Raw genomic sequence first — 25046 nt, 5'->3', positions numbered from 1 at the left:
CACGTGACTTCTGTCCTTGAATCTCAACTGTTTCTAACTTTTCATCATTTCGAACCCTCACTGGCACATTCTCATTAGTTACAACACTGGGAAGAGGCGATAAAGCCTCTTTCAAAGTCAATTTTCATTTTCAGGCTGAGTGCTTATTTGTGTTTAGGGACCATGTTTCATGCTGTCACATTCAAATTATAAACTTCAGCCACACGAAGATAACGTTCGCTACAACTTGCAACTACATAGAACCTTTTCAATATAATAAAACATTAATCCATTGGAGCATCATGAAAAGGTATTTGATACTGAATCACACAAAGAGGGAGACAGAAGCCTAGCATGGGAATTCCAGCATTTAGGGTTGGGACAGGCGAAGGCAAGGGTGCCAATAATCAAGTAAATAAAAATCAAGGAGGGCAGAATTAAATCAGTACGGACACCTTGGAGAATTATAGGAATTTAAAAAGTCGAATCTGTTTCTCAAGTTTATTCAAACATGGAATTCTTCATTATGTAGCAGAAACAACCAATAATAGCATTATTTAAAATGAAATTGTTTAATTATTTGAAAAGGAAATATCAGAAAAAAAGGAAGCACAAAATTGAAATTGGATCTGTTCAAGGGTCTAGATTTGATCCAAGGAATCAAATAGTTCCTTTGAGCCATCATTTGTGTTTGGTCAGACCTATGCCAAAGAAAGTAGATTTCTAGTCTAGGGAATTTCTTAAAATAACAAACTCAATTATGCCGAAGCTTGCAATAATACAGCACAAAGGAGGGATTTGAACCGATGTCCCCAGAATATGAGCCTAGCATTCTAGATTACATCTCACTTTCCATTTTTCATTCTCTTTTTAAGAAATGCTTTTGCAGTCACCTCTCAGACCAAGCTCTGGATCACCCCTAATAATCGATTCTTTGGTTTGGCAAATTTTTTTTAAGAATTAGATCTTTCTGAAGTGCTTTGGGATGTTTATGTTACAGACATTACATTAACGCCAATTGCTGTTTTATTTGATTCTTGTTTTTGAGTTTCAAACTTTGTGACTGAAGAGTTTTCCCTGACACTGAGGGCCTAACATCAATCTTGGCCCACTCTAAATTATTTTGATCTGAACAGTTTGTATGTGTGTGAGGCATGGTGAAGTATTCGTGCCAAAGGGTGGTTATTGATTCTGGTGATGCAGGAAACATCTCCACTGAAGAACTGCATGGGCCAAATCTTAAAGAAACTAAAATTTATCAATGTCATACAAGATGCAAATGTAAACGATAAAGTGTTAAGTCTAACCTTCACCCCTGCATTCAACTTTCTACACCCAGAAACAACGTGAATATCCACAAACAGAAATCACAATATGGTCTCTAATCAAGATTTATGGTATATTTATTTTTAAGATAGTAATCACAATAATTTTGTTCTGTATTAACGTGTTAAATTCATTCCCCTGAACAGGATGCAACTATAGTACAAAGCAGCTGGGGAAGAAACAGTTTAAAAATTTGCAGAAGTTGAGCAATTCTGAGAACACGTTTCAGTTTCTTTATTTCAACTGCAACCGCAAGGCACTGCTGTTTTTTTTAAAAAACGATGATAAAACAGGATGTGGCCTGAGGCCAATGCAATCTTTTCTTGGAATTCAGACATAGACCACTCTCGACAAACTTGAGAAAAGAACATTTAGAAATGGTACATCCCCTCCTATCCTCCAGAGTATTCTCCTTCTATCTTTCAGCACTTTGATATTTTTTTTTAAAAAGCTCGCTATTTCCATTTCTTAGTTGACACTGGAAACAAATACCTATATCAAATTTTCCTTAACCTGAAACTGCTCGAAGGCAGAAAACTACTTCTACAGTCTACTGTGCATGCTTGGTTGCTGGCTCCTAATTCAGATGCTGGGCACATACTTGCGCAGCTTGAAAATGACAAAATAATTCACAGAAGCGGATGAAAATAGTACAGATGCTGGAAATTTTAAGAAAATAAAAACAAAAAAATGCTGGAAACTTTCAGCAGGTCAAACAGCATCTGTGGAGCCAAAGTTTCTGGCCTCACACATACAAACTGCTCAGATCAAAATAATTTAGAAGAATGGGCTGAGATTGATGTTAGACCTTCATTACCAGATGCATGAGAAAGTTCTTAATTCAAAGTTCGAATCGCAAGAACAAAAATTAATATTTCTACCAGGTTGGAAAATCAGAGGTAATCTACAGAATTTTGAACTGGTTACCCCCAGGACATCAACAGCAATTTAGGTATCTCAGTAGTTTAACTAAATTCAACCAAATAAGATGCAACACAGAAAGGTACTGATGTAGCCGTATTTCATACATGGTTTAGGCCTTCAAACGAAATACTTAAATGAAGAGGTTTGTATGTTGCTTAGTGCCAGAGATATAGGAATGGTGTATTAGTTTGTAATTTTAATATAATTCTGTTTCAACACTATCCTTGTGTTAATGGTGGAATTTAATTGTAAATTGATTGCAGTGAGGCAATGGTGTAGTATTGACGTCACTGAACCTCAGATCCATATTCTGGGGACATGGGTCTGAATCTCATCATGGCAGATGATAAAGTTTGAATTCAATAAAATCGGGAATAGAGAACTGGCCTTATTGGTACTATATAATCACGAAAGATTGTCGTTAAAAACCCACCCAGTTCACTAATGTACTTTAGGAAGAAAATCTGCTGTTCTTACCTGATATGGCCCACATTTTAACTTCAGACCCTCAGCGATGTGGCTGAACCTTAATTGCCCTCTGGGTAGGAAGCAATAAATGTTGGCCTAGCCAGTGACATCCTGTCAATCAGTAAAATAGAATTTCTTCCCACTACTTCCCTGTTACCTACCATTACCTGACAGGACACCAGGAAGCTCAAAGTAACAGAGCAACCTCAGGGTGCTTATCCACTGATCCCTGAAGACGGCAGGGCAGGTTAATAGGGTAGTTAGGAAGGCATATGGGACACTTGCCTGTATCGGTTAAGGCATTGTTTATAAAAGCAGGGAAGTCATGTTGGAGCTGTACAAGACTTGGGTTAGGTTACAGTTACAAGAAGCAGTGACTGCACTGGAATGGATGCAGAGGAGATTCACCAGGATGTTGCCTGTGTTGGAGAATCTTGGCTCTGAAAAGAGGCTGGAGAAGCTTGGCTTGTTTTCTTTGAAGCAGAGCAGGTTGAGGAGGACTTTATACAGCTGTATAAAATTATGAGGGGCATGGATGGGGTGCTGGAAACCAACTGCTCCCCTGAACTAAAGGGTCAATAACAAGGTGGCTCACTTTAAGATGAAAGGTGGAAGGTTTAAAGGGACTTGAGGGAAAAGGTTTTCTCCAGACAGTGATAGCAGTCTGGAATGCACCGTCTGGGAGGGTAGTTGAGGTGGGTAATCTCACAACCTTTAAAAAGAGCTTGGATGAATAGTTGAAGTGTGAAACATTCAAGGCTATGGCCCTAGTGCTGGAAAGTAGAGTGTGATTTAGTGCACCTGTGGCATGTAAACTCAATGGGCAGAAGGGCCTCTTCTTTTGCACTGTTTGATTCTATTCTATGAATTTTTGTCTATTTTTGTTACTAGGCTGTTACATGTTTTACATTCTTAACCTGATTAGTTAGTCTATTTGTTAACTTTTCAATGCTAATTACACTCCAATTCAGCCTTCAAGATACAAATGTGTTCCTTGAATGATATACCATTATTCTAATTCAGGACGATAACCTTTCAGCAGAATGGGAAAAAAAAAAATGTGATGGGCTATAAACAATTGAAAAGTACTAGATTTTATGTCACTTGACCATTTTTGGTTCTGAAAAGAATTCTCATTGCACAACATTTCATTCTGGTTCACTCGTGTCTGTTCAGTATTTTAAGCCCAATTACTCTGCACCTTCTTCAGTCTCCTTTTTCTGGAACCATCACAATATTAAACCTAACTTTGGCATCACTTTTCCTGATTTACATCATCAGCTTGCTCATCTTTTTGCAGTGTTTTGGTTACTCAAATTCAAACAGAAGTTACTTTAGAAGACTGCAAATTCTCTGGTGACCTGAAACTCTCCATGCATTGGGTTTCAACAAAACTGAAATTTACTTTAAAATTGAGTTATACAAAAATAATTTAATTCACTCAAAACTGAAGTAAATTACCAAAATCAAATATGCCATAAAAATAAACTTAATCATAAATTTGCTTCCCATTAGGGTGGAGAACTGTGAACGCTAACAGGACGCTTCAAAGATGATGGCAAAATTGGTAGCATTAACATCGATCTATAAAAAGAAAACCATGTTTGACAAACTTGAAGGTTTATGAGGATGTCATTTGGAGCCTATGTAATGGAGGACCGATACAAGTCATATATATAGTCACATATATAGAAGACTTTTGATAAGGTCCCACACAGGAAATTGGTAAACATAATTAGTGTACCTGGGATTGAGGCAATGGAGTGAATATTGGTTAACAGGGAGGAAACAGACTAAGAATAATTGGATCATTCTCAGGATGAGAGACTGCTAATGGAATACCATAAGGTTCGGCACTAGGGCCACAGCAGTGTGCAATCTAGATAAATGAAGTGGATGTGAAGAGAATATAGGGTTCTTGTGGTGCAGTGGTAGCATCCCTACCTCTGAGCCAGGAGACCAGAGTTGAAGTCCCACCTGCTCCAGAGATATGCAGTAACATCTATAAACTGATTGATTAGAAAATACCTAGATGTGGGGACCAATTGTAATTTTCCAAATATGCTGATCATACAAAACAAGTCGAGAATATTAAGCTTGAGGAGGGTGCGAGGAAGCTTCAAATGTACTTGGACAAGCAAAGTGAAAGGGCAAAGCATGGGAGATGGAATAAACAGACATAGGAGCAGGAGGCAGCCTTCAGTCCCTCAAACCTGCTCTGCTATTCCAAATCATGGTTACCAATTTCTTTAAAGCCATATTCCTACACCATGTCCAAGTAAGAAAATACAAAATAGGAACTGAAGTAAATTTCAGCCCTTTGAGCCTACTGTTCCATTCAGTAAAATCATGGCTGATCTTTTAGTTTCATATTCTACATTCCTACATACGCCCTGACAATTCTTGAAAAACTTAACAGGAATCTATCCTTCTTTCCCATAAAAAAAGTATTCAAACCTGTTTCCACCACCTTTTGAGGAACAGAGTTCCAAAGATTCGCTGTGTGAGAAAAAAATTCTTTTCATCTGTCTTAAATAGTTTTTAAACAGCGACCCCTAGCTCTATTCTTCTGCAATAGAAAACATCCTCTCACATCTATCCTGTTAAGACCCCTCAGGATTTATTTGATTATACATTTCAACGAAGTCATCTCTTATTTTTCTAAAGCTCCAGCAGAAACGAACTTTGCCTTTCAAGTACATAAATACCTCTCAATCACCATTAGTTGCTATTACATATTTTTAGACCAAAGTAATCTGAACAAATAGATTAAGTCACACTTTATATCTATTGTACTTTAGTGTTAAAGAATATGGACACAATATGAGTTCTTTCACATTCTCTGAAGGCACCAAGTAATGTCACTATTAAAGAATAAAAGATCTTTAAGGTTATTTAAAAATAATGAATCATAGAATCCCTACAGTGTGGAAACAGGCCCTTCGGCCCAACAAGTCCACACCAACCCTCAGAGCATCCCACCCAGACCCGTTCCTCTATAACCCACCTAACCTACACTTCCCTGAACACTACGTGAAATTTAGCATGGCCAATCCACCAAGCCTGCACATCTTTAGACTGTGGGAGGAAACCAGAGCGCCTGGACGAAACCCACGCAGACACGGGGAGAACGTGCAAACTCCACACAGACAGTCGCCCGAGGGTGGATTCGAACAAGAATCCCTAGCGCTGTGAGGCAACAGTCCTAACCACTGAGCCACCATGCTGCCCCTACTAGGAGCAGAATATAATGCCCACCGAGAACATTGAAGTTTGCTGGAAATCTAATTCAGCAAAACAGCAATATGATTAAAACAAAAGCAAAAATAAAAATGCTTGTTTGCTGGAAATTGAAATAAAAATGGAAAATACTAGAAATACTCAAGAGGTCAGACAGCACCGGCAGAGATAGAAACAGAGTAAGCATTTCAGATTGTGGATATTTCACCAGAATGATCAAGTCAATAACCTGAAAATGTTAACTTGGTTTCACTCTCCATTCACAGAATTGTTGTTACAGCACAGAAGAAGGCCATTTGCCTGTCATGCCTTCAAATGAACACTGACATTAGGTAATATCCTGCTTGTTCCAACACCCTTGCACACTATTTCTATCGAAATATTCATTGATTCTACCAGCTTTTTCTGTTCTTGCATCTGTTATGAAACTATCCTTGACCAAAATTCATCAGTCTGCACTCCTGACCCTATCACACGCCATGGTGTTAAAACTGCACATATTAAGTGCCTGGCCACCTCACCAGTTTGTTGTGTGACATGCAAAGTGATTCCAATGCATTGTTTTAATTGTGCAGTCATTAATCTTGCAATGATTAACAATCATCCATCCAATTGCAATAGCAATTCAACTGCTTCATACCATCAATTCTGCTTTAACATGGGGACAAAATACAAGTGCAAGTGTCTTAAACAATTTATCTAATAAAGTTATAAATTAACATTTGCTTACTAGATTGAATAATAAATTAACCATTAATGTTACAAATAAAACAAGTGCGAAGAAACATACTAGGGTAAAATTTAGAATCCATTTCACTGAAACTTGAACCTGAATTCTTAAGCCTCACAGTAAACACACACATTTAGCTCTCTTCAAACCAGTGACAAATGAGTACTAAAAACTGAATATTCCTGGGGGAAAGAAATTGTTATTTTCATTTTCAAGCAGCATGGTGGCTCAGTGGTTAGCACTGCTGCCTCACAGCGCCAGGGACCCAGGTTCAATTCCGCCCTCGGGCGACTGTCTGTGTGGAGCTTGCACATTCTCCCCGTGTCTGCGTGGGTTTCCTCCGGTTTCCTACCACAGTCCAAAGATGTGCAGGCTAGGTGGATTGGCCATGCTAAATTGCCCATAGTGTTCAGGGGTGTGTAGCTTAGGTGGGTAATAGGGGGATGGGTCTGGGTGGGATACTCCAAGGGTCGGTATGGATTTGTTGGGCCGAAGGGCCTGTTTCCACACTGTAGGGATTCTATGAAATAAAAGACTTACAAAATATTCCTATTTCCAACATCTTGCTTTTTCTAACCCTCAAAGAGGCTGAATTGTCTATAAATACCAAGAACCTTTTAAAAGTGAAAACCAAAAGAACAGCAGATGCTGTAACTCAGAAACAAAAACAGAAATTGCTGGATAAGCTCATCAGATCTGGCAGCATCTGTGGAGTGAAATCAGAATTAATGTTTCGGATTGAGTGACCCTTCCTCAGAACATTGACCCTCCTCAGAAAGGGTCACTCGACCCGAAGCTTTAACAGATTTCTCTCCACAGATGCTGCCAGACCTGCCGAGCTTTTGCAGCAATTTCAGTTTTTATAACCTTTAAAGTAAGTCTCAGTAATCATGCCCCATTTTCTTCAAATGGTCTGCAAAGCTTTTAAATGATGGAAAATATCACTCAGGAAGCTATTCTTAAGCTCTTGGTAGTAACTTCCCCAGGGCTTTGGGAAAGCCAGAGTTAAGTTGTGGAGCACATTCAACAGGGAGAACTCAGAAGCATCAGTAGTAACACTTATGAGGAGCAAGATTGACATAGATTGCAAACACTGAAAGCAAAATGCATTCAAATAGATTGTGCTTTTTGAACACGAGAACTAGTTGCAGGAGGACGCAATTCAGCCTCGAGCCTGCTCTGATTCAATATGATCATGGCTGATCTCATCTCAGTCTCAACTTCACCTTTTTGCCTGCTCCCCACAACACTCCAACCCATTACTAAATAAAAATCTTCTCTTCGAATTCACACAATGACCCAACATCCACCACACTCTGGGATACTGAATTCCACTGGTTTAAGAACCTTTAAGAGAAGTAATTTCTCCTCACCTCTATTTTTAAATCTGCTATCACTAATCTTAAAACAATGCTCTCTTGTTCTACATTATCCCACAATAGGAAACATCCTCTCCGCATCTACACTGGCAATCCCCTTTTGCATAACTCAATTAGATCTCTCATTTTTCTAAAGAGTAAAGGCCTAAATTGGTCAGTCTCTCTTCATAAGACAAACCTCTCACTTCTGGAACCAACCCATTGAACCTCTGACTGCCTTCAATGCAAATACATCCCTCCTCAAGGGGACCAAACACCAATACTCCATGTACAGTCTCACTTATGCTTGTTTAGTTGCAGCAATGCTTCCCTATTCTTGTTCTCTATTCCTCTACCAATAAACGCCAATTCTTTTCTTTTCTTTTCTCTGGTGGGGCCAACATTTATTGCCAGTCACTAGTTGCCCTTGAGGAAGTGGTAGTGAGCTGTCTTCTTGAATGGCTGCAGTTCATGCACGTTAAGCAGACCACAATGTCATTAGGGAGGGAATTCCAGGATTTTGACCCAGCGATAGTGAAGGAAGGGTGGTATATTTCCAAGTCTGGATGGTGAGTGATTTGGAGGGGAACTTACAGGTGGTGTCGTTTCCATGTATCTGCTGCCCTTCTATCGGATCCAACTATGCACTGACCCTTCAAAGAGCATCCCACCCAGAACCATACCCCACACCACCCCGGATGGGTTTTTAATCATGGCTTACCAACTAACTGCATATCCCTGGACACTATGGGAAATTTAGCATGGCCAATTTGCCTTGCTTGCACATCTTCGGACTGTGGGGAAAAAACAAGAGCACCTGGAAGAACCCATGCAGATACTACAACATGCAATCTCCATATAGACTGTCACCTGAGGCTGGACTCAAACCCACGTCCCTGGTGCTGTGAAGCAGCAGTGTTAACCACTGTTTCACCGTCCTTCCAGGTGGAATTAGTTGTGGGTTTGGAATATGCTGTCTCAAGATCTTTGGCAAATTTCTGCAATGCATCTTGCAGAGAGAACACACAGCTGTTACTGATGGCTGGCAAAATTCCATTTCCATTCCTTGTTATCTGCTGCATCTGCATACTAGGTTTCTGTGATTTATGTACGAGGACACCCAGATCCCACAAAAGAAGCACTCTGAAGTTTCTCTCCATTTAGATAATATAATGTTGATAATACATTTTATTTATAAAAAAGTCACAAACTTGGAGTGTAGCATTATGTGAAGTGGTTTAAATTGGCATCTCAGCTAATCATTAATAGAACTAATTTATTGACAAAAATAAATACAACTGCAATTATATTGTAAATATTTAACTTCCAAGCTCCAAAATCAATACACAAAGAAATTACTGTGGCACTGGTCTAGGCTGAAATAATTTGCTCTTGAAGGAGAAGCATAGACAAGAAATGCTTACGATTCTTATGACAAATGTTATAGGCCAATTCAAGGTGCTTTATTGTCAGGTCAAGGTGCTGCAATGAACCAGGACTAATACTCAGAAAAATTAGTGAAAAATAAATTTAAAAACCTAATCAGGGAAAACATTTTTAAAATGTTTTGATAACGTCTCAGCAAAAGATCTGGGATTTCTAAAATGCAATGCGAAGATAATGTTTACAAATGTTCAGTTCCAGTGGGCTAGCCCCGATATTTTATGCTGCTAATAATGGTCATTTACAAAGCACACAGAGACCCTCTGGTGGCAAAAAGGAAGATTACACAAAATAGCTCAGGAAATCACACAGGTTCAGGCCTACCTGTCTGTACCAAGTAATAAACACCAAACTACACAAATGCCAGGGCATAATAGACTGTGGAATTAAAGTGCTCATCCAGATGATTCTTAAATATTGCATGATTATCCGCCTCCATCACCTTCTCAGGCAGTATGTTCCATATTTCTATCACCCTCTGGGGTGAAAAACATTTTTCTTATAGCTCCTCAAAACCACGTTCTCCTCCCCTTAAATTCATGTCCTCTGGTCTAAGACGTATTTGCCATAGAGAAAGGATTCTCACAATCGACTCTGCCTATTTCTCTCAAACTTTGTAAGCCTCAATCAGATCTTCTTTCAGCCTCCTCTGCTCCAAGGAAAACCTAGCCTATCCAGTTTTCCCTCATAACTGAAACTCTCCATCCCAAGCAACATCCTGGTCAATCTCCTCTGCACCGTCTCCAGTACGGTCATGTCCTTCCACCAGCGGTGGCATGATGGCTCAGTGGTTAACACTGCTGCCTCGTGGTGTCCGGCACCCAGGTTTGATTCCTCAGTGACTGTGTGGAGCTTGCACGTTCTCCCTGTGTCTCTGGGGGTTTCCTCCAGGCGCTCTGGTTTCCTCCCACACTCCAAAAATGTGCAGGTTAGGTGGATTGGCAGTAGAAAATTGCCCATCGTGTTGAGGGATATGCAGGCTAACTGAATTAACCATAGGAAATGTAGGGTTACAGGGATAGGGTAGGAATGGGATGCTCTTTGGGGTGTTGGTGTTGACTTGATGGGCTGAATAGCCTGCTTTCATACTGTAGGGATTCTATGATTCTGCTGTGGTGATCAGAGCTGCACACACTATTCCATTTGTGGCCAAACCAATGTTATATCAAGTTGCGACAAGACTTCCTTGCTCCTGTATTCAAAACCCAGCTAATGATAGCAAGTGTACCATATGCCTTCTTCTTCACTTTGTCTAGCTATGCTGCTGCCTCTAAGATCTATTGATTTGGATACCAAAATCCCTTTGTTCCACAGTACTTCCTAGGGACCTACCATTCACTGTATACCCTTCCTTCATTAGAGCTCCAAAAATGCATCATAAGTTTAAATTCCATCAGCCACTGCTCGGCCAAATTTACTAACTGGTCAATATCAGACTGTAGCCTGATACCATTCTCCCTAATATCAACACCAATTGTCATATCATCTGCAAACTTCCTAATTATACCTAGTACATTCACATCCAAATCATTAATGTGCATAACAAACAGCAAGGATCTCAGCTCAGATCCCTGTTGGACACTGCTGTTCACAGGCTTCCAATCAGAAAATATCTCTCCACCATCACTCTTTGCCTCCAATTTGCAAGTCAATTTTCGAACCAGTTTACCTAGTTGCCCTGCATCCCATGTGTTCTTACCTTTTGGGCCAGTCTTCCATATGGGACCTGGTCAAAGACCTTACCAAGGTCAATGTAAACCACATCAACAGCACTACGCATATCAACGTACTGTCACCTTTTCAAAAAGCTCAACTAAATTAGTCAGACAAGATCTCCCTCCAACAAATCTGTGCTGACTGTCCTTGATTAATCCTGTCCCTCAGGACTTTTTCCCAATAATTTCCCTGCAACTGATGTCATTCTAACCGGGCTGTAATTACTTGGTCAATCCCTGTTGCCCTTCTTGAACAAAGGAACTACTTGATTTATCTTCCAGTCATCTGGTACTTCACCAGTGGCCAGCAAAGTATTAAATATTTCCACCAGGGTACCAGCAATCTCCTTTCTTGCCTCTCTTAGCAGCCTGGATACATCTCATCAGGCCTTGGGGTTTATGCGCCTTTATGCTCTCTAAAACATCTCATACCTCCCCATTATTAACGTTAACGTTCTAGAACCTCACCACCTACTGAAATCCCTAGCTCCATGTCTTGTGCCTCTGTGAAATGATGAGAAATATTCATTTAAGACCTCACCCACGTGAAGGGATGCGATGCCCTCATGGTATTAATGCAGGACTATTAATCCAGACACCCAGGTAATGTTCTGGGGACCCAGGTTCGAATCGATGGAATTTGAATTCAATTTCAAAAAAAATCTGGAATTAAGAGTCTAATGATGACCACAAATCCATTGTCGACCATCAGAAAAAGCCATTTGACCCACTAATGTCCTTTAGGATAAGTAACTGCCATCCTTATCTGGTATGGCCTATATGTGACTCCAGACCCACCGCAATGTGGTTGACTCTGAACTGTCCTCTGGGCAATTAGGGATGGGCAATAAATGCTGGCCTAGTCAGCAAAGACCTCTAATCCTGTAAATGAATAAAGATAAACATCCACCCCCTCCATACACAGATTACCCCTTTGGTCTCTAATAGGTGCCATTCTTTCCCTGGTAATCCTCTCAATATGCTTAGAAAACGCCTTGGGATTTCCATAATCCCACCTGCTAAAATTATTTTGTGGCCCCTCTTTGCCCTCCTAATTTATTTTTTAAGCAACCCCTTACAGACTCCAGACTTTGGAAGGGAGAGACAGAGAAAGTTTCTGGGTCAGTTAACTCTGTTGGCTGGACAGTTGGTTTGTGATGCAGGGTGTCACCAACAGCCCAAGTTGAATTCCTACAACCGAAACTACTATGAAGGGCTCTCCTTCTCAACCTCTCCCCTCACTTGGTGTTGTGACCTTCAGCTTAAACCATCCACAGTTGTCTCTCCGTAATGATATAGCAGCTCCATGGTCCTAGAGGACTGTGGCAACTTGACCTCTACTGAGAAACTGAATCCCAAACAGAATGAGATGGTCAAGTCAGAAAGAAGTTTATTGATGGAGCAAGTGACAGGCAGTCAGCAGCACTGAGAGGAGAGGTTGAAAGGATCCCAAGATAAGCAGTCAATCCAGTCCAATCTGTGGCTTCAGTACATTGAGAAATATCAAGTGCAACATCAGAGGGAAACAGGCAAGTGGCTGACAAGAATTCTGGTCACTTACCTTCAGAAACCCAGGTAAGTTTAGTATTTGTAAGCTTATTAATTTTAGTAAGGTTACTGGCAGGAAGAAAACTTATTGGCAGTAGTACAGTATATTGATTTATAATTATAAGTAATGGCAACAAGGCAATGACTTGTGACTACAGCATGTGGGATATTCTCAACACCAGTATGAACCAGATGTGGGAGAAGCACATATTTTTCCTCTTTGGATTATGACTGGAAATGGATGTTGGACACTGCTGTATAGTTAAAAAGCACCAAGAGAGCTTCTTTCTGTGCAACTTGAAGAATATGGTATTATGTGGTATATACATTCACTATACAAGATCGCGTTCCTATTCAGAGCAGTGAGATGGATACTTGCAGAGGGTGACATCAGGAGTCTGAGTTAAGGAAAAACTGCCTAACAACAGCTTTGGATTTCGTCTAGCTGCAGGTTGTTTCAGACCTTCAAGTACACTGCATACAAGAGACACGCAAAAGCCTGTAAACAAAAAACATCTCTCACCTTTCTGAGAGTGTAAAGAAAATAAACCTACAGAATCTGAAGAAAGAATTCTGATACAAGTAAAATCCTAGGTCCAGCTAATGAACCAAAGATCGAACACTCTGCAGATAATATTGCACCCCCAGACAGTAGTTTCGCATTGGGGCACACTATAAATCAGGAAATACTGATGGCTTGAAAGGAAGGCATAGCAATAATCATGGGTAATTTTAATATTCGTCAACTGCATTAATCAAATTGGTACAGGTAACCGACGGAGAGACAGAAACAGAGATCGAGTTCATTGAAAGTATGGGAGATTGTTTCTTTGGAGCAGTATGTTGGGGAAGAAACCAAGAAACAGGCTATTATGGATTTGGTATTGTATAATGCAGCGGGATTAATGAATGATCTCAGTCAAGGGTCCTCTACCGAAGAGTGATGCTAGATTTTCAAATTAAGTTCGAGTGAGAGAAACTGGACTTCCGAACTAACTTGGGAAGTTAAACAGAGGTGATTACATAGGCATAAAGATAGATCTAGCCCTAGTGGACTGCTAAGACTGAAAGGTATGACAGTTGCTGAGCAGAGGCAGATGTTTGAGGAGATATTCAATTGCTCCCAACTAAAATATATTCTATAGAGAAAGAAAGAAAGATTGCACAAGGGTGTAAAACATCCATGGCTAAGCAAGAAAGTTAAAGATAAAGACAAAAACAAAGGCTTACCATATTGCAAAGGCCAGTGGCAGGCTGGAAGGTTGGGAAACTTTGAAAGATCAAAGGCTTACTAAAACAAACAATAAAAACAGCAAAGGTAAATTATGAAAGAAAACCATCACAAAATCTAAAAACAGAAAGTAAAAGCTTCTCTAAGTATAGAAAAGAGAAGTGACTGGCTAAAGTCAATGTTGGTCCATTGGAGGAAACTGAGGAGTTAATAGTGACAAACACAAATATGGCAGAGACACTAAATCAATATTTTGCTTCAAGTTTCATGGCGGAAGAAACAAGTACCATCCCAATAATAACAGGTAATGCTGAGGTTAAAGAATGAGAGGAACTGAGAACAATCACTAGGTTAAAAAAAACTGAACAAACTATTGGGATTGAAGGCACAGAAGTCTCCAGGGGCCTGATAACCTACATCCTAGGGTCTTAAAGGAAGTGGCAGCAGAGATAGTGGATCTAATTTTAATATTCTAAAATGCCCCAGATGTGGTAAAGGAATAAGTGATAATTGTTCCAGCACTGGTGGCTGTGCCTTCAGTTGACTTTTTTAAACTCATTTGTGGGATGTGGGAGTCGCTGGCTGGCCAGCATTTCTTGCCCATCCCTAGTTGCCCTTGAGAAGGTGGTGATGAGCTGCCTTCTTGAACTGCTGCAGTCCTCCTGCTGTGGGTTGACGCACAATGCTATTAGGGAGGGAATTCCAGGATTTTGACGCAACGATAGTGAAGGAATGGCGATATATTTCCAAGTCAGGATGGTGAGTGACTTGGAGGGGAACGTGAAGGTGGTGGTGTTCACATATATCTGCTGCCCTTGTCCTTCTAGATGGAAATGCTTGTGGGTTTGGAAGGTGCTGTCTGAGGATCTTTGGTGAATTTCTGCAGTGCATCTTGTAGATAGTGGCAGCAGTGTGTACTGAGCGTCGGTGGTGGAGGGAGTGGATGCTTGTAGATGTAGTGCCAGTCAAGCAGGCTGCTTTGTCCTGGATGGTGTCAAGCTTCTTGAGTGTTGTTGGGGCTGTAATCATCCAAGCAAGTGGGGAGTATTCCATCACACTCCTGACTTGTGCCTTGTAGATGGTGGACAGGCTCGGAGGAGTCAGGAGCTGAGTTACTTACTGCAGTATTCCCAGCTTCTGGCCTGCTCTTGTAGCCAGTGTTAGTGTGGTGAGTCCAGTTGAGTTTCTGGTCAATGGTAACCCCCAGAATGTTCATAGTGGGGGATTCAGTTATGGTAACATGTCAAGGGGCGGTGGTTAGATTGTCTCTTATCGGTGATGGTCATAGCCTGGCATTTGTGTGGCACAAATGTCACTTGCCACTTGTCAGCCCAAGCCTGGATATTGTCCAGATCTTGTTGCATGTGAACATGGACTGCTTCAGCTTCTGAGGAATTTAGAATGGTGCTGAACATTGTTTGCCGATGATTGCACATCCCCACTTCTGACTTTATGATGGAGGGATGGTCTTTGATGAAGCAGCTGAAGATGGTTGGGCCTAGGACACTACCCTGAGGAACTCCTGCAGAGATCTCCTGGAGCTGAGATGATTAACCACCCACAACCAAGACCAACTTCCTATGTGTCAGGTATGACTCTAACCACTGGACAGTTTGCCCGTGATACCCATGGATTCCAGTTTTACCAGGGCTCTTTGGTGCCACACTCTGTCAAATGCAGCCTTGATATCAAGGGCTGTCACTCTCATCTCACCTCTGGAATTCAGCTCTTTTGTCCATGTTTGAACCAAGGCTGTAATGAGATCAACAGCTGAGTGGCCCTGGCAGAACTCAAACTGGCCGTCACTGTGCAGGTTATTGATGAGCAGGTGCTGCTTGATAGCACTGTTGATGACACCTTCCATCACTTTACTGATGATCGAGAGGAGACTGATGGGGCGGTAATTGGCCAGGTTGTATTGGTCCTGCTTTTTGCATACAGGACATACTTGGGCAATTTTCCACATTGTCGAGTAGATACCAGTGTTGTAACTGTACTGGAACAGCTTGGCTGGGGGAGCGGCAAGTTCTGGAGCACAAGTCTTCAGTACTATTGCCGGAATGTTGTCAGGGCCTATAGCCTTTACAGTGTCTCCAAACGTTTCTTGATATCATGTGGTTTGAATCAAATTGGCTGAAGACTAGTACCTGTGATGTTGGGGACCACTGGAGGACTGGGTATTAAGTATTATAAGCTCAAAGGATCATAGTCTTGCATGTACTGTCTTTCTTGAATTGGCCATAAGATGCCTGCATGTGGTGAGTGAGTGCTTCCTGGCAGACATAGCTTATTACAGTCACGCAAGGAAAAACTTCCATCATTGATTACATTTCAATCTGAACATTCACATAAAAAACACAAATGAGTTGCCCAAGTTATTCAAACAAAGAACAGGTCACATGCATGAACAACTATCTGTTCTTGTGGTGATTTCCTCATTGTCAGCCTCTTTACATATACGGCATATGTGCAGGTTTTTGGCTTTTCTTCCAAACCATGCTGATTGGAATGATGTGCACTTTGGCACAATTTCAAAATCTTCTCAGCTGACTGCTCTAAATTACACCATTTCATTAGACACCTCTTTCTTCAGTTGCTTTATCTGTATCTGGCAAGACAGTCTTTTTGTTAGTCAGAAAACTGCCAGTTCTACTTCATATCACTTTTTCTTTCTGAAACTAGAGGGCATAGGTTTAAGGCGAGAGGGGAAAGATAGAAGGGATCTAAGGGGCAACTTTTTCACACAGAGGGTGGTGCGTGTATGAAATGAACTGCCAGAGGAAGTGGTGGAGGCTGGTACAATTACATTTAAAAGACATCAGGATGGAGATATGAATAGCAAGGGTTTAGAGGGATATGGGCCAAATGAGATGAGATTAATTTAGGATATCTGGCAGAATGGACGAGTTGGACCAAAGGGTCTGTTTCCGTGCTGCGCAGCTCTAAGACTCTTTAATTGGAAAAATTCTAATTCACCCTAATTCAAAAAGGGAGAAAAGGCAGAAAGTAAGAAAATATAGACCAGTTAGTTTAACCTCTATCATAGGGAAGCTATTAGGAACCATTACTAAGAAAGTAATAACAAGACATTTGGAAAGTCAAAACACAATCAAAGTCAGCATGATTTTATGAAGGGTGAATCATGATTGACTAATTTGCCAGACTTCTTCAAAGATATAACTAGAAAAGTGGATAATGGCAATCCTGTAGCTGTAATATACCTGAACTTCCAGAAGACATTTAATAAGGTTGTCACATAGACAGAGTTGATGGTAGTTGTCTTTTCCCTAAGATGGGGAATTTCAAGACTAAGGGGCACATTTTTTAAGGTGACAGGAGAGAGATTTAAAAAAGACATGAGGCAACTTTTTTTTTTTTAAAACAGAGGGTGGTTCATGTGTGGAATGAACTTCCTGATGAACTGGTGGATGCAGGTACATTACAACTTTTAAAAGACACTTGGATGGGTATATGAATAGGAAAGGTTTCAAGGGATGTGGGCTGGGAGCAGGCAGGTGAGACTAGTTTAGTTTGGGATTATGTTTGGCATGGACTAGTTGGACTGAAGGGTCAGCTTCCATGCTGTATGACTCTATAAGAGATTAATACACAAGCTTAGTTCACATAGGGTTAGAAGTAATTTATTAGCTTGGATAGAGAATTGGCTAATGAACAGAAAGCAAAGAATCAGGATAAATAGGTCTTTTTCTGGTTATGAAGATGTAATTACTAGGGTACCATGATGTTCAGTCTTCGAGCCCCAACTATTTATAATCTATATTAATGTCTTGGATGCATGAATAGAAAATACTATCACCAAATTTGCAAAATACATGTAATGTAAGTTGGAATAAATAAAATAAAATACAAATGAATGTAGATGTAAGGTGAATGGGTCAAAATGTGACAGAGGGAGTTTAATGTGGATAAATGTGAAGTTATTCCTTTTGGTTCAATGAATCAAAAAGGCAATTTATCGAAATGGAAAGACTTTGGAGAGCTTTGGTGCAGGGGGATCTGGGTGTCCTCGTGCTTTAATCGCAGAAAACTATTATGTAGGTAAAACAGGTAGAAAAGATGTCAAATGTAGTACTGATAGTTCTTGAAGAACGTATAGAGTATAAAAGGAGGGAAATGTTGCTGCAACTGGACAAGGCAAAAGGGGAGGGCCCGGGGTGGGCGGAGTCACCGAATTTTTCGGTCACTTTTGCACTCACCCGCATCATCCCCGCCATTTTCTCGACCAGAACTCTGAAATCTTGCTGCGGCAGGTCAGGGTAAAGCTGCTCCTTTAGCATTTGCTCGGTAATGCCAGGGCTGCGGTAGTAAATAAGCTGAGCTAGGCCGCTCAATAAACCGCTGAGGGACTTAGAACGCTGCTCCGCCATGGTGCTCTGACGTCACGAGCTGACCGGTCGACCTTTGACGTCCTCCTAGTCACGTGGCTCCAGGGGCGATCTACAGCGTCCCTAACGGTTTCAAATTGAAATGCAGCGACCTCACTCAGTACCTCCACTGCAACGCCTCCAACGCTGCTCCCAACATCATTGCTACAACAACTCCTCCAATGCAGCTCCACCTTTACTGCAGCTACCACTGCTACAGCAGCTGCACCTGCACCACAGCTCCCAACACCACTGCTGCAGCAGCTCCTCCAGTGCAGCAGATCGTCCGCCTTCAAAACAGCTCCATCACCCACTACAACAGAACTTCCAGCTCCCTGAACCACCATCACTGCAGCAGCTCCCCCAATGCATCTCCACCTCCATTGCAGCTCCAAGCAGCACCACCAATACAGCAGCTCCTCTGGTGCAATTCCCCTCCCAGTCCCACTTCCACAGTAGCTGTACCTATGGCTCCCAGCATTGCATCTTTCAGCAGTGCTGACTCTACCAGTAAGTTATATTCTGACTGATGGGTGATAGAGGCAGAAACCTTCATCGCATTAAAAAAAAAGACACAGATATACTTGAAATGCCGGAACAGATGGAACTTTGGACTAAAATTGACGAGTAAGTTGATAAGCCTGACTGTAAAACATCTTTATTCCTGACGTACCCTCTCTGACAGACACATAACATTTTTAAATCAAAATCTCTTTTAAAATAAGAAATAATCAATTGTTTATATCTGATCCAATTGACCTTACCAAGTAATATTAAAAATTTCATCTTTGTGTACACCACTGAAGCACCTGGATTTGTTTGAAGAATGTGTCCAATTCACTAATGTCTTTTGGAAAAGAGTATCTTTCTCTCTTGTCTGAACAACAAATTAGTCTTGTCCCATTCAATTTACTGGAAATCATTTTTGAAACTACCTGCATTGGAACTCAGCAGTGCCGTTTGACAAGGAGACAGATAAATACTTGAAGGTGACTCCAGGATGGTGTGTTGCCTCCCTGCTGCCTGGGTCAAGCAAAACTCAACGAGAAGTAGGAATAGATGTAGGCCATTTGGCACTTCAAGCTTGCTCCGCCATTTGGTTGGATCACAGTTGTTCCGACATTCTTCACATCCACTTTCCTGACCTTTCTCATAATCCTTGATTCACCCACTGATCAAAGATCTATCTATCCAGCCTTAAAGATATACAAGGGATCTGCACCCACAGCTCTGTATGGCAAGAAGTACCAAAGACTAACACAGTGAGAGAGAAATACCTCCTCATCTCAGTCTTAAACTGGTGCCCTTTTATTGTGAGATTAGGCTCCCTGGTGCTAGACTCTTCCATGAATGGAAACATCTCATCAGCTTTACCGTGTCAAGCCCTTAAGAATCTGATATGTTGCAATGAGCTAATCTCTTATTTTTCTAAATTCCAATGGGTAGAATTTCAACCTATTCAACCTTTGCTCAAAACAATCCCTCCATTCTGGGGATCATCCTGGTGAACCTTCTTTGAACTACTTTCACTTAAATATTTCCTTAGATAAGGAGACCAAACTGTCAACAGTACTCCAGATGTGATCTCAGTATCTTGTAGATTGCAGAAAGACTTCCCTACTCTTATACTCCAACCACCTAAAAGGGCCAATATTCTATCAGACTTCCCGATTACCTGCTGTATCTGTGTGCTAGCTTTCTATGTTTTGACCACAAGTACCCCCAATGTTATAGAGAGGTTGCAGGAGATGGATGAGCCAGAAGTCATGGTCCACATTGGTTCCAACGTTATCAATGTTATAGGTAGGATGAGGTATTGAAAACAGATTTCAAGGAGTTGAGAAGGAAATAAAAAGTAAAACCATAAAAGCAGTAATCTCAGGATTACGCCCAGTGCCAGATGCCAGTTCTAATCGGTTGCATCCTAGGATTTTAAAGGAAATGGCTGCAGATATAGTGGATGCACCAAAAAACGTATCTTCCAAATATCCTTAGATTCTGGAAAAGTCATAGAAATCTTAGAATCCCTACAGTGTGGAAGCAGGCCATTCGGCCCATCAAGCCCACACTGAACCTTCGAAGAGCATCCCACCTTATCCCTGTAACCCTGCATTTCCCATGGCTAATCCACTTAGCCTGTACATCTTTGGACTGTGGGGGGAAACTGGAGCACCAAGACGAAACCCATGCAGACACTGGGGGATTAGAAAACTGCCGATATACCATCCAAACAGATAACTATTTGCCATTTAGCTTAAAATTTCTTGATGGGAAAATGTTAAAAAGTCTCAGATGTAATAGCAGAGCATTTAGAAACATCAGATGAAGTACAGTCAGCAAGGCTACATGAAGGGGAAATTGTGCTGAACAAATTTCTTTCAGTTCTTTGGAGAGCTAACAAGCAGGGTAGATAAAGGGAACCAGTAGATAAAGGGAACCAGTAGATGTAACATATTTGGATTTCCAAAAGGCATTTGAAATGGTATCACACATAAGGCTACAAAATAAGATAAGACTAGGTAGTGCTGGGGGTACTGTATTAGCATGGATAGAGGATTGGCTAATGAATAGAAGACAAAGTTTAGATAAAGGGTGTACTTTCGAAATGTCAACCTGTAACTAGTGGAGTGCTAGAGGGATCAGTCTGGGCCACAACTATTTACAATATATATATAGACTCAGATGAAGAAAGAAAATACGATATACAAGTTTGTGTTTGACACAAGGATAGGTGGGAAAGCAAGTAGTAAGGAGTCAACAGAGGGATATAGACAGATTAAGTGAGTGGATAAATCTTGGCAGATGAAATAGAATGTGGGATTATAGAACAGAATAGAATATCCTTTATTGTCACTTGTACTCAAGTATGGAAGTACAGTGAAAAGTTTACAATGTCACCCTACATGGTGCCATCTTACGTACAAAGTACCTAGGTATAAATTTTAGATACAAAATAGAGAAATAAAGAAGAAAAAGGAAAAAAACTTACATTACCCAACAGTTATTTATAGCATAAATTAGAAAAATAAGAAATAAAGTTAAAAAGGTAAGTATTATAGTCTTTCGATAAAGGCCCCTACGGTGGATCAGCACAGGGGGCTTCCACACGTGGTCTGATCAGGCTTACAAGCCACTGACCACCCACACCGGTCCCCAGTCCAACAACCATCCCAGCTTTGCTCAAGCCTCCAGCCTGCTTGCCTTATCTATTCCGCTGTGAGATTTTAGTAGGAAGAAGATGTGAATATGATTTCAACGGTGAAAGACTGCAGAAAACTTCAGGTCAGAGAGATTTGGAAGTTCATGCATGAATCACAAAAAGCTAGCATTTAAGTTCAGTGGGTAATGGAGTTGGCAAATTGAATGTTGGCTGTTATTTCAAAGGGAATGCAATATAAAAATAGGGAGGTCTTGTTAAGTGACCTGCAAGATACAAGTGGTCTTGCAAGACACTTGTCATACCTAGAACACTGGAATACAAAGGAATGAGATACTGGCATTGGAGGCAATCAAAAGAAGGTTCACTAGATTGATCCAGGTATGGAGTGATCAGCTTTCGAGAGATTTTGATTTGTTTTGATTTACTATTGTCACGTACCGAGATAAAGTGAGAAGTATTGTTTGGCATGCTAACTAATGAAATCAAACCGTACGTCAGTACATCAGGGTAATAGAACAGAATGCAGAATATAGTGTCACAAAGGAAAACAGAAGTTGCTGGAAAAGCTCAGCTCTCTGTGAAGAGAAATCAGAGTTAATGTTTCGTGTCTAGTGACCCTTCCTCAATGTTCAAAATGCTAACTCTGATTTCTCTTCACAGATGCTGCCAGACCTGCTGAGGTTTTCCAGCAACTTCTGTTTTTGTTTCTGATTTACAGCATCCGCAGTTTTTTTTAGTTTTTATGCAGAATTTCGTGTTCCAGATACAGAGAAGGTGCAGAGAAAGATCAACTGTAATGTATGAGAGGTCCACTCGTAAGTCTGATAACAGCAGGAAAGAAGTTGTTCTTAAATCTGTTGGTACATGTTTTCAAACTTTTGTATCTTCTGCTGGGTGGAAGACAGTATAACCAGGGTGGAAGGGGTCTTTGATTATGTTTGCTGCTTTCCCGAGGCAACAGGAAGTATAGATGGAGTTAATGGAAGGAAGGCTGGTTTTCACGATGGCCTGGGCTGCTCACAACTCTCTATAACTTCTTGCGGTCTTGGGCAGAGCAGCTGCCAATCCAAGCTGTGATACATCCGGATAGGATGCCTTCTACTGTGCATCTATGAAAATTGGTAAGAGTCATTGTGGACATGCCAAATTTCCTTAGTCTTCTGATGAAGTAGAGGTCTTGATGTGCTTTCTTGACTATAGCGTGGACCAGGATAGATTGTTGGAGATATTTACTCCTAGGAACCTGAAGCTCTTGATCACCTCCACTTCAACACCATTGTTACAGACAGAGGCGTAAGCTGTCTATCTCTGTCCTGTATTCTACCTCGTAGTCATTTGAGATCCTATCCACTACGGATATGTCATCAGCAAACTTGTAAATGGAGTTAGAACTGAATTTGGCTACACAGATATGAGTTTGTAAGGAGTATAGAAAAGGGCTGAGTACACAGTCTTGCAGGGCACCAGCGTTGGGGATTATTGTTGAGGAAGTGTTGTCACTTATCCTTGCTGATTGTGGTCTGCAGTCAGGAAGTAAAGGATCCTGTTGCAGAGGTGGGGAGCATAGCCCTAGGTCTCGGAGTTTGGAGATGACTTTGATTGGCATTGTGGTGTTCTAGGCAGAGGTAAAGTCAATAATAGGTGTCTGACATAGATATCCTTGTTATCCAGATGTTCCAGGGATGAGTGTAGGGCGAGGGAGATGGCATTTGCCGTGGACCTACTGTAACAATAGATGAATTGTTGTGGATCAGGGCAATCTGGGAGGCTGGAGTTTATGTGTGCCAATACTAACCTCTCAAAGCACTTCATTACAACAGATGTCAGAGCCAGTGGGCAGCAGCCATTAAAGCACATTACACAATTTTGCTTTGGCACCAGAACGATCATGATCTTTTTTGAAGCAGGAGAGTAAATGTAGGGCAGGCAGGGTAGATTGACCTTAGTAGGATGATAGCTCAGCACAACGTCATGGGCCGAAGGGCCTGTACTGTGCTGTATTGTTCTATGTTCTAATGTTTTATGTTCACATCGTTGTAAGAAGAGTTAAAGATGTCAGCAAATACTCCCGCCAGCTGACCTGCACAGGATCTGATTACACGGCTGGGGACTGCATCCTGGCCATTGCTTTCCGTGGGTTCATTCTCAAGAAGGCCAATATGATGCCTGCAGCAGCGACTGTGGGTACAGGTGCACCTGAGGTTGTCGGGGCAGGTCGTAAGAGTCATACAGCATTGAAACAGACCCTTTGGTTTGTTATGAAGTTGTGTAGAGTGTGTGGTTCCTTTAAGAGATGAAGTGCTTTTCAAACCTTAGAGATTTATACAGAAAAAATAGTGTCTGCATGTAGCTGAAGATGTACAGCCAGTTCTAAAATTGAAACATGTATCGATTGGCTGTGTGATTGGAAACCTTAGGCTTGTTTTAATGTTTTGGCAACTAGCTGATATCAGCCAATTAATTTAAACCAAGCACTAAGCAATTGAATTTTAAATCGGATGGTTTTGACAACTCAGACCAATGCTATTGTAAGAAAATTGATATGTCATCCAAGGTATAGAAGGAGAGGGTTTTTGAAAATCGATGAGAGTGAACCGCCATCTGAGAAACAAGCACCAGCTCTCACAAGAAATCATTAAGCACTCTAGGAAAGAACCATCTTGTCCATAAAAGGTACCACAGCACTTCTAACTAAGGGTCTTATAAGAGAAAACATCACTGACAGCAGGATCAGTGGAAGAAAGGTGGTTTATGACTTGAGAAAAGCAGAAGACAGGCGTTTATGACTGGAGAGGCAGTGGAGAAGGCAGACCATTCTGGAAGACACATTCTGTGTGGACTTTGAGAGACTACATTTTAATTTATTTTTTCTCTTACTACTTGGGTTACATAAGTGGGACTTGTGTTTATTGGAATAGTATACCAGTAGAATTTTGTTCAGTTAGGGAATAGTTAGGATTTGGGGGGAATTGTTCGGTTTGTTGGTAATTCTGTTAACTTGTTCGCAGTTAGGATTAAATAAATATTTATTTATATGTAACTTATAAAGTGAATATCAGGGATTTTCTTTCATTTAATCTCCCCTTCTCCGTAACAGTCTGGGGGCTGAAGTCTGGGATCTAGCCAGTTCGTATACGGGATCTAAACGGATTTGGACAGATTTAAACAGATTTGGGGATTAGTGTCCTAGATCTTTAAATAAAATGTAGGTGAGAAAAATCTGTTTAATTTTGGTTACTTATGATTGGTTAAATTGAAAGTGGAGGAAATTGCTTTTAACATTGCTGCAGAGGTTCTGGGGTTTGAAGATGCTTCCCAAATTTTCCAAGATTTCGAAGTGGCTTGAGGTGGGAGGAGGGGATAGGTGGGAGGAAGAACAGGTTAGGGAGGCGGGGACGAGCTGGACTGGTTTTGGGATGCGGTAGGGGGAGGGGAGATTTTGAAGCTTGTGAAATCCTGCAGTGCCACAACGATGCCACCCGAAGGTTGCAGGAACAGCAACTCATATTCCGCTTGGGAACCCTGCAGCCCAATGGTAT

General features: G+C 41.1%; 1 protein-coding gene across 3 annotated transcripts in view; it reads right to left on the bottom strand.

Annotated features, from left to right (window-relative positions):
* The window catches only part of commd1 (copper metabolism (Murr1) domain containing 1), a 74082-nt gene extending 55671 nt beyond the window's left edge, over positions 1-18411 (bottom strand). Inside the window, exon 1 of one of the 3 annotated variants that reach the window (XM_020516190.2) lies at positions 18180-18411. In XM_020516190.2, coding sequence (XP_020371779.1) covers positions 18180-18350 — 171 coding nt within the window. In that variant the 5' untranslated portion in view covers positions 18351-18411. Of the gene's footprint in view, positions 1-5154; positions 5177-18179 lie in introns of those variants that run through there. The other 2 variants (XM_020516191.2, XM_048600764.1) reach the window with 2 other exon arrangements.
* Between the last annotated feature and the right edge of the window lie 6635 nt (positions 18412-25046).

This window comes from Rhincodon typus, chromosome 9 (assembly GCF_021869965.1).
Source record: "Rhincodon typus isolate 14 chromosome 9, sRhiTyp1.1, whole genome shotgun sequence".
Lineage (NCBI taxonomy): Eukaryota > Metazoa > Chordata > Chondrichthyes > Orectolobiformes > Rhincodontidae > Rhincodon > Rhincodon typus.
The sequence above is the reverse complement of the archived record's forward strand: the minus strand, read 5'-3'. Positions and strand labels throughout refer to the sequence as shown.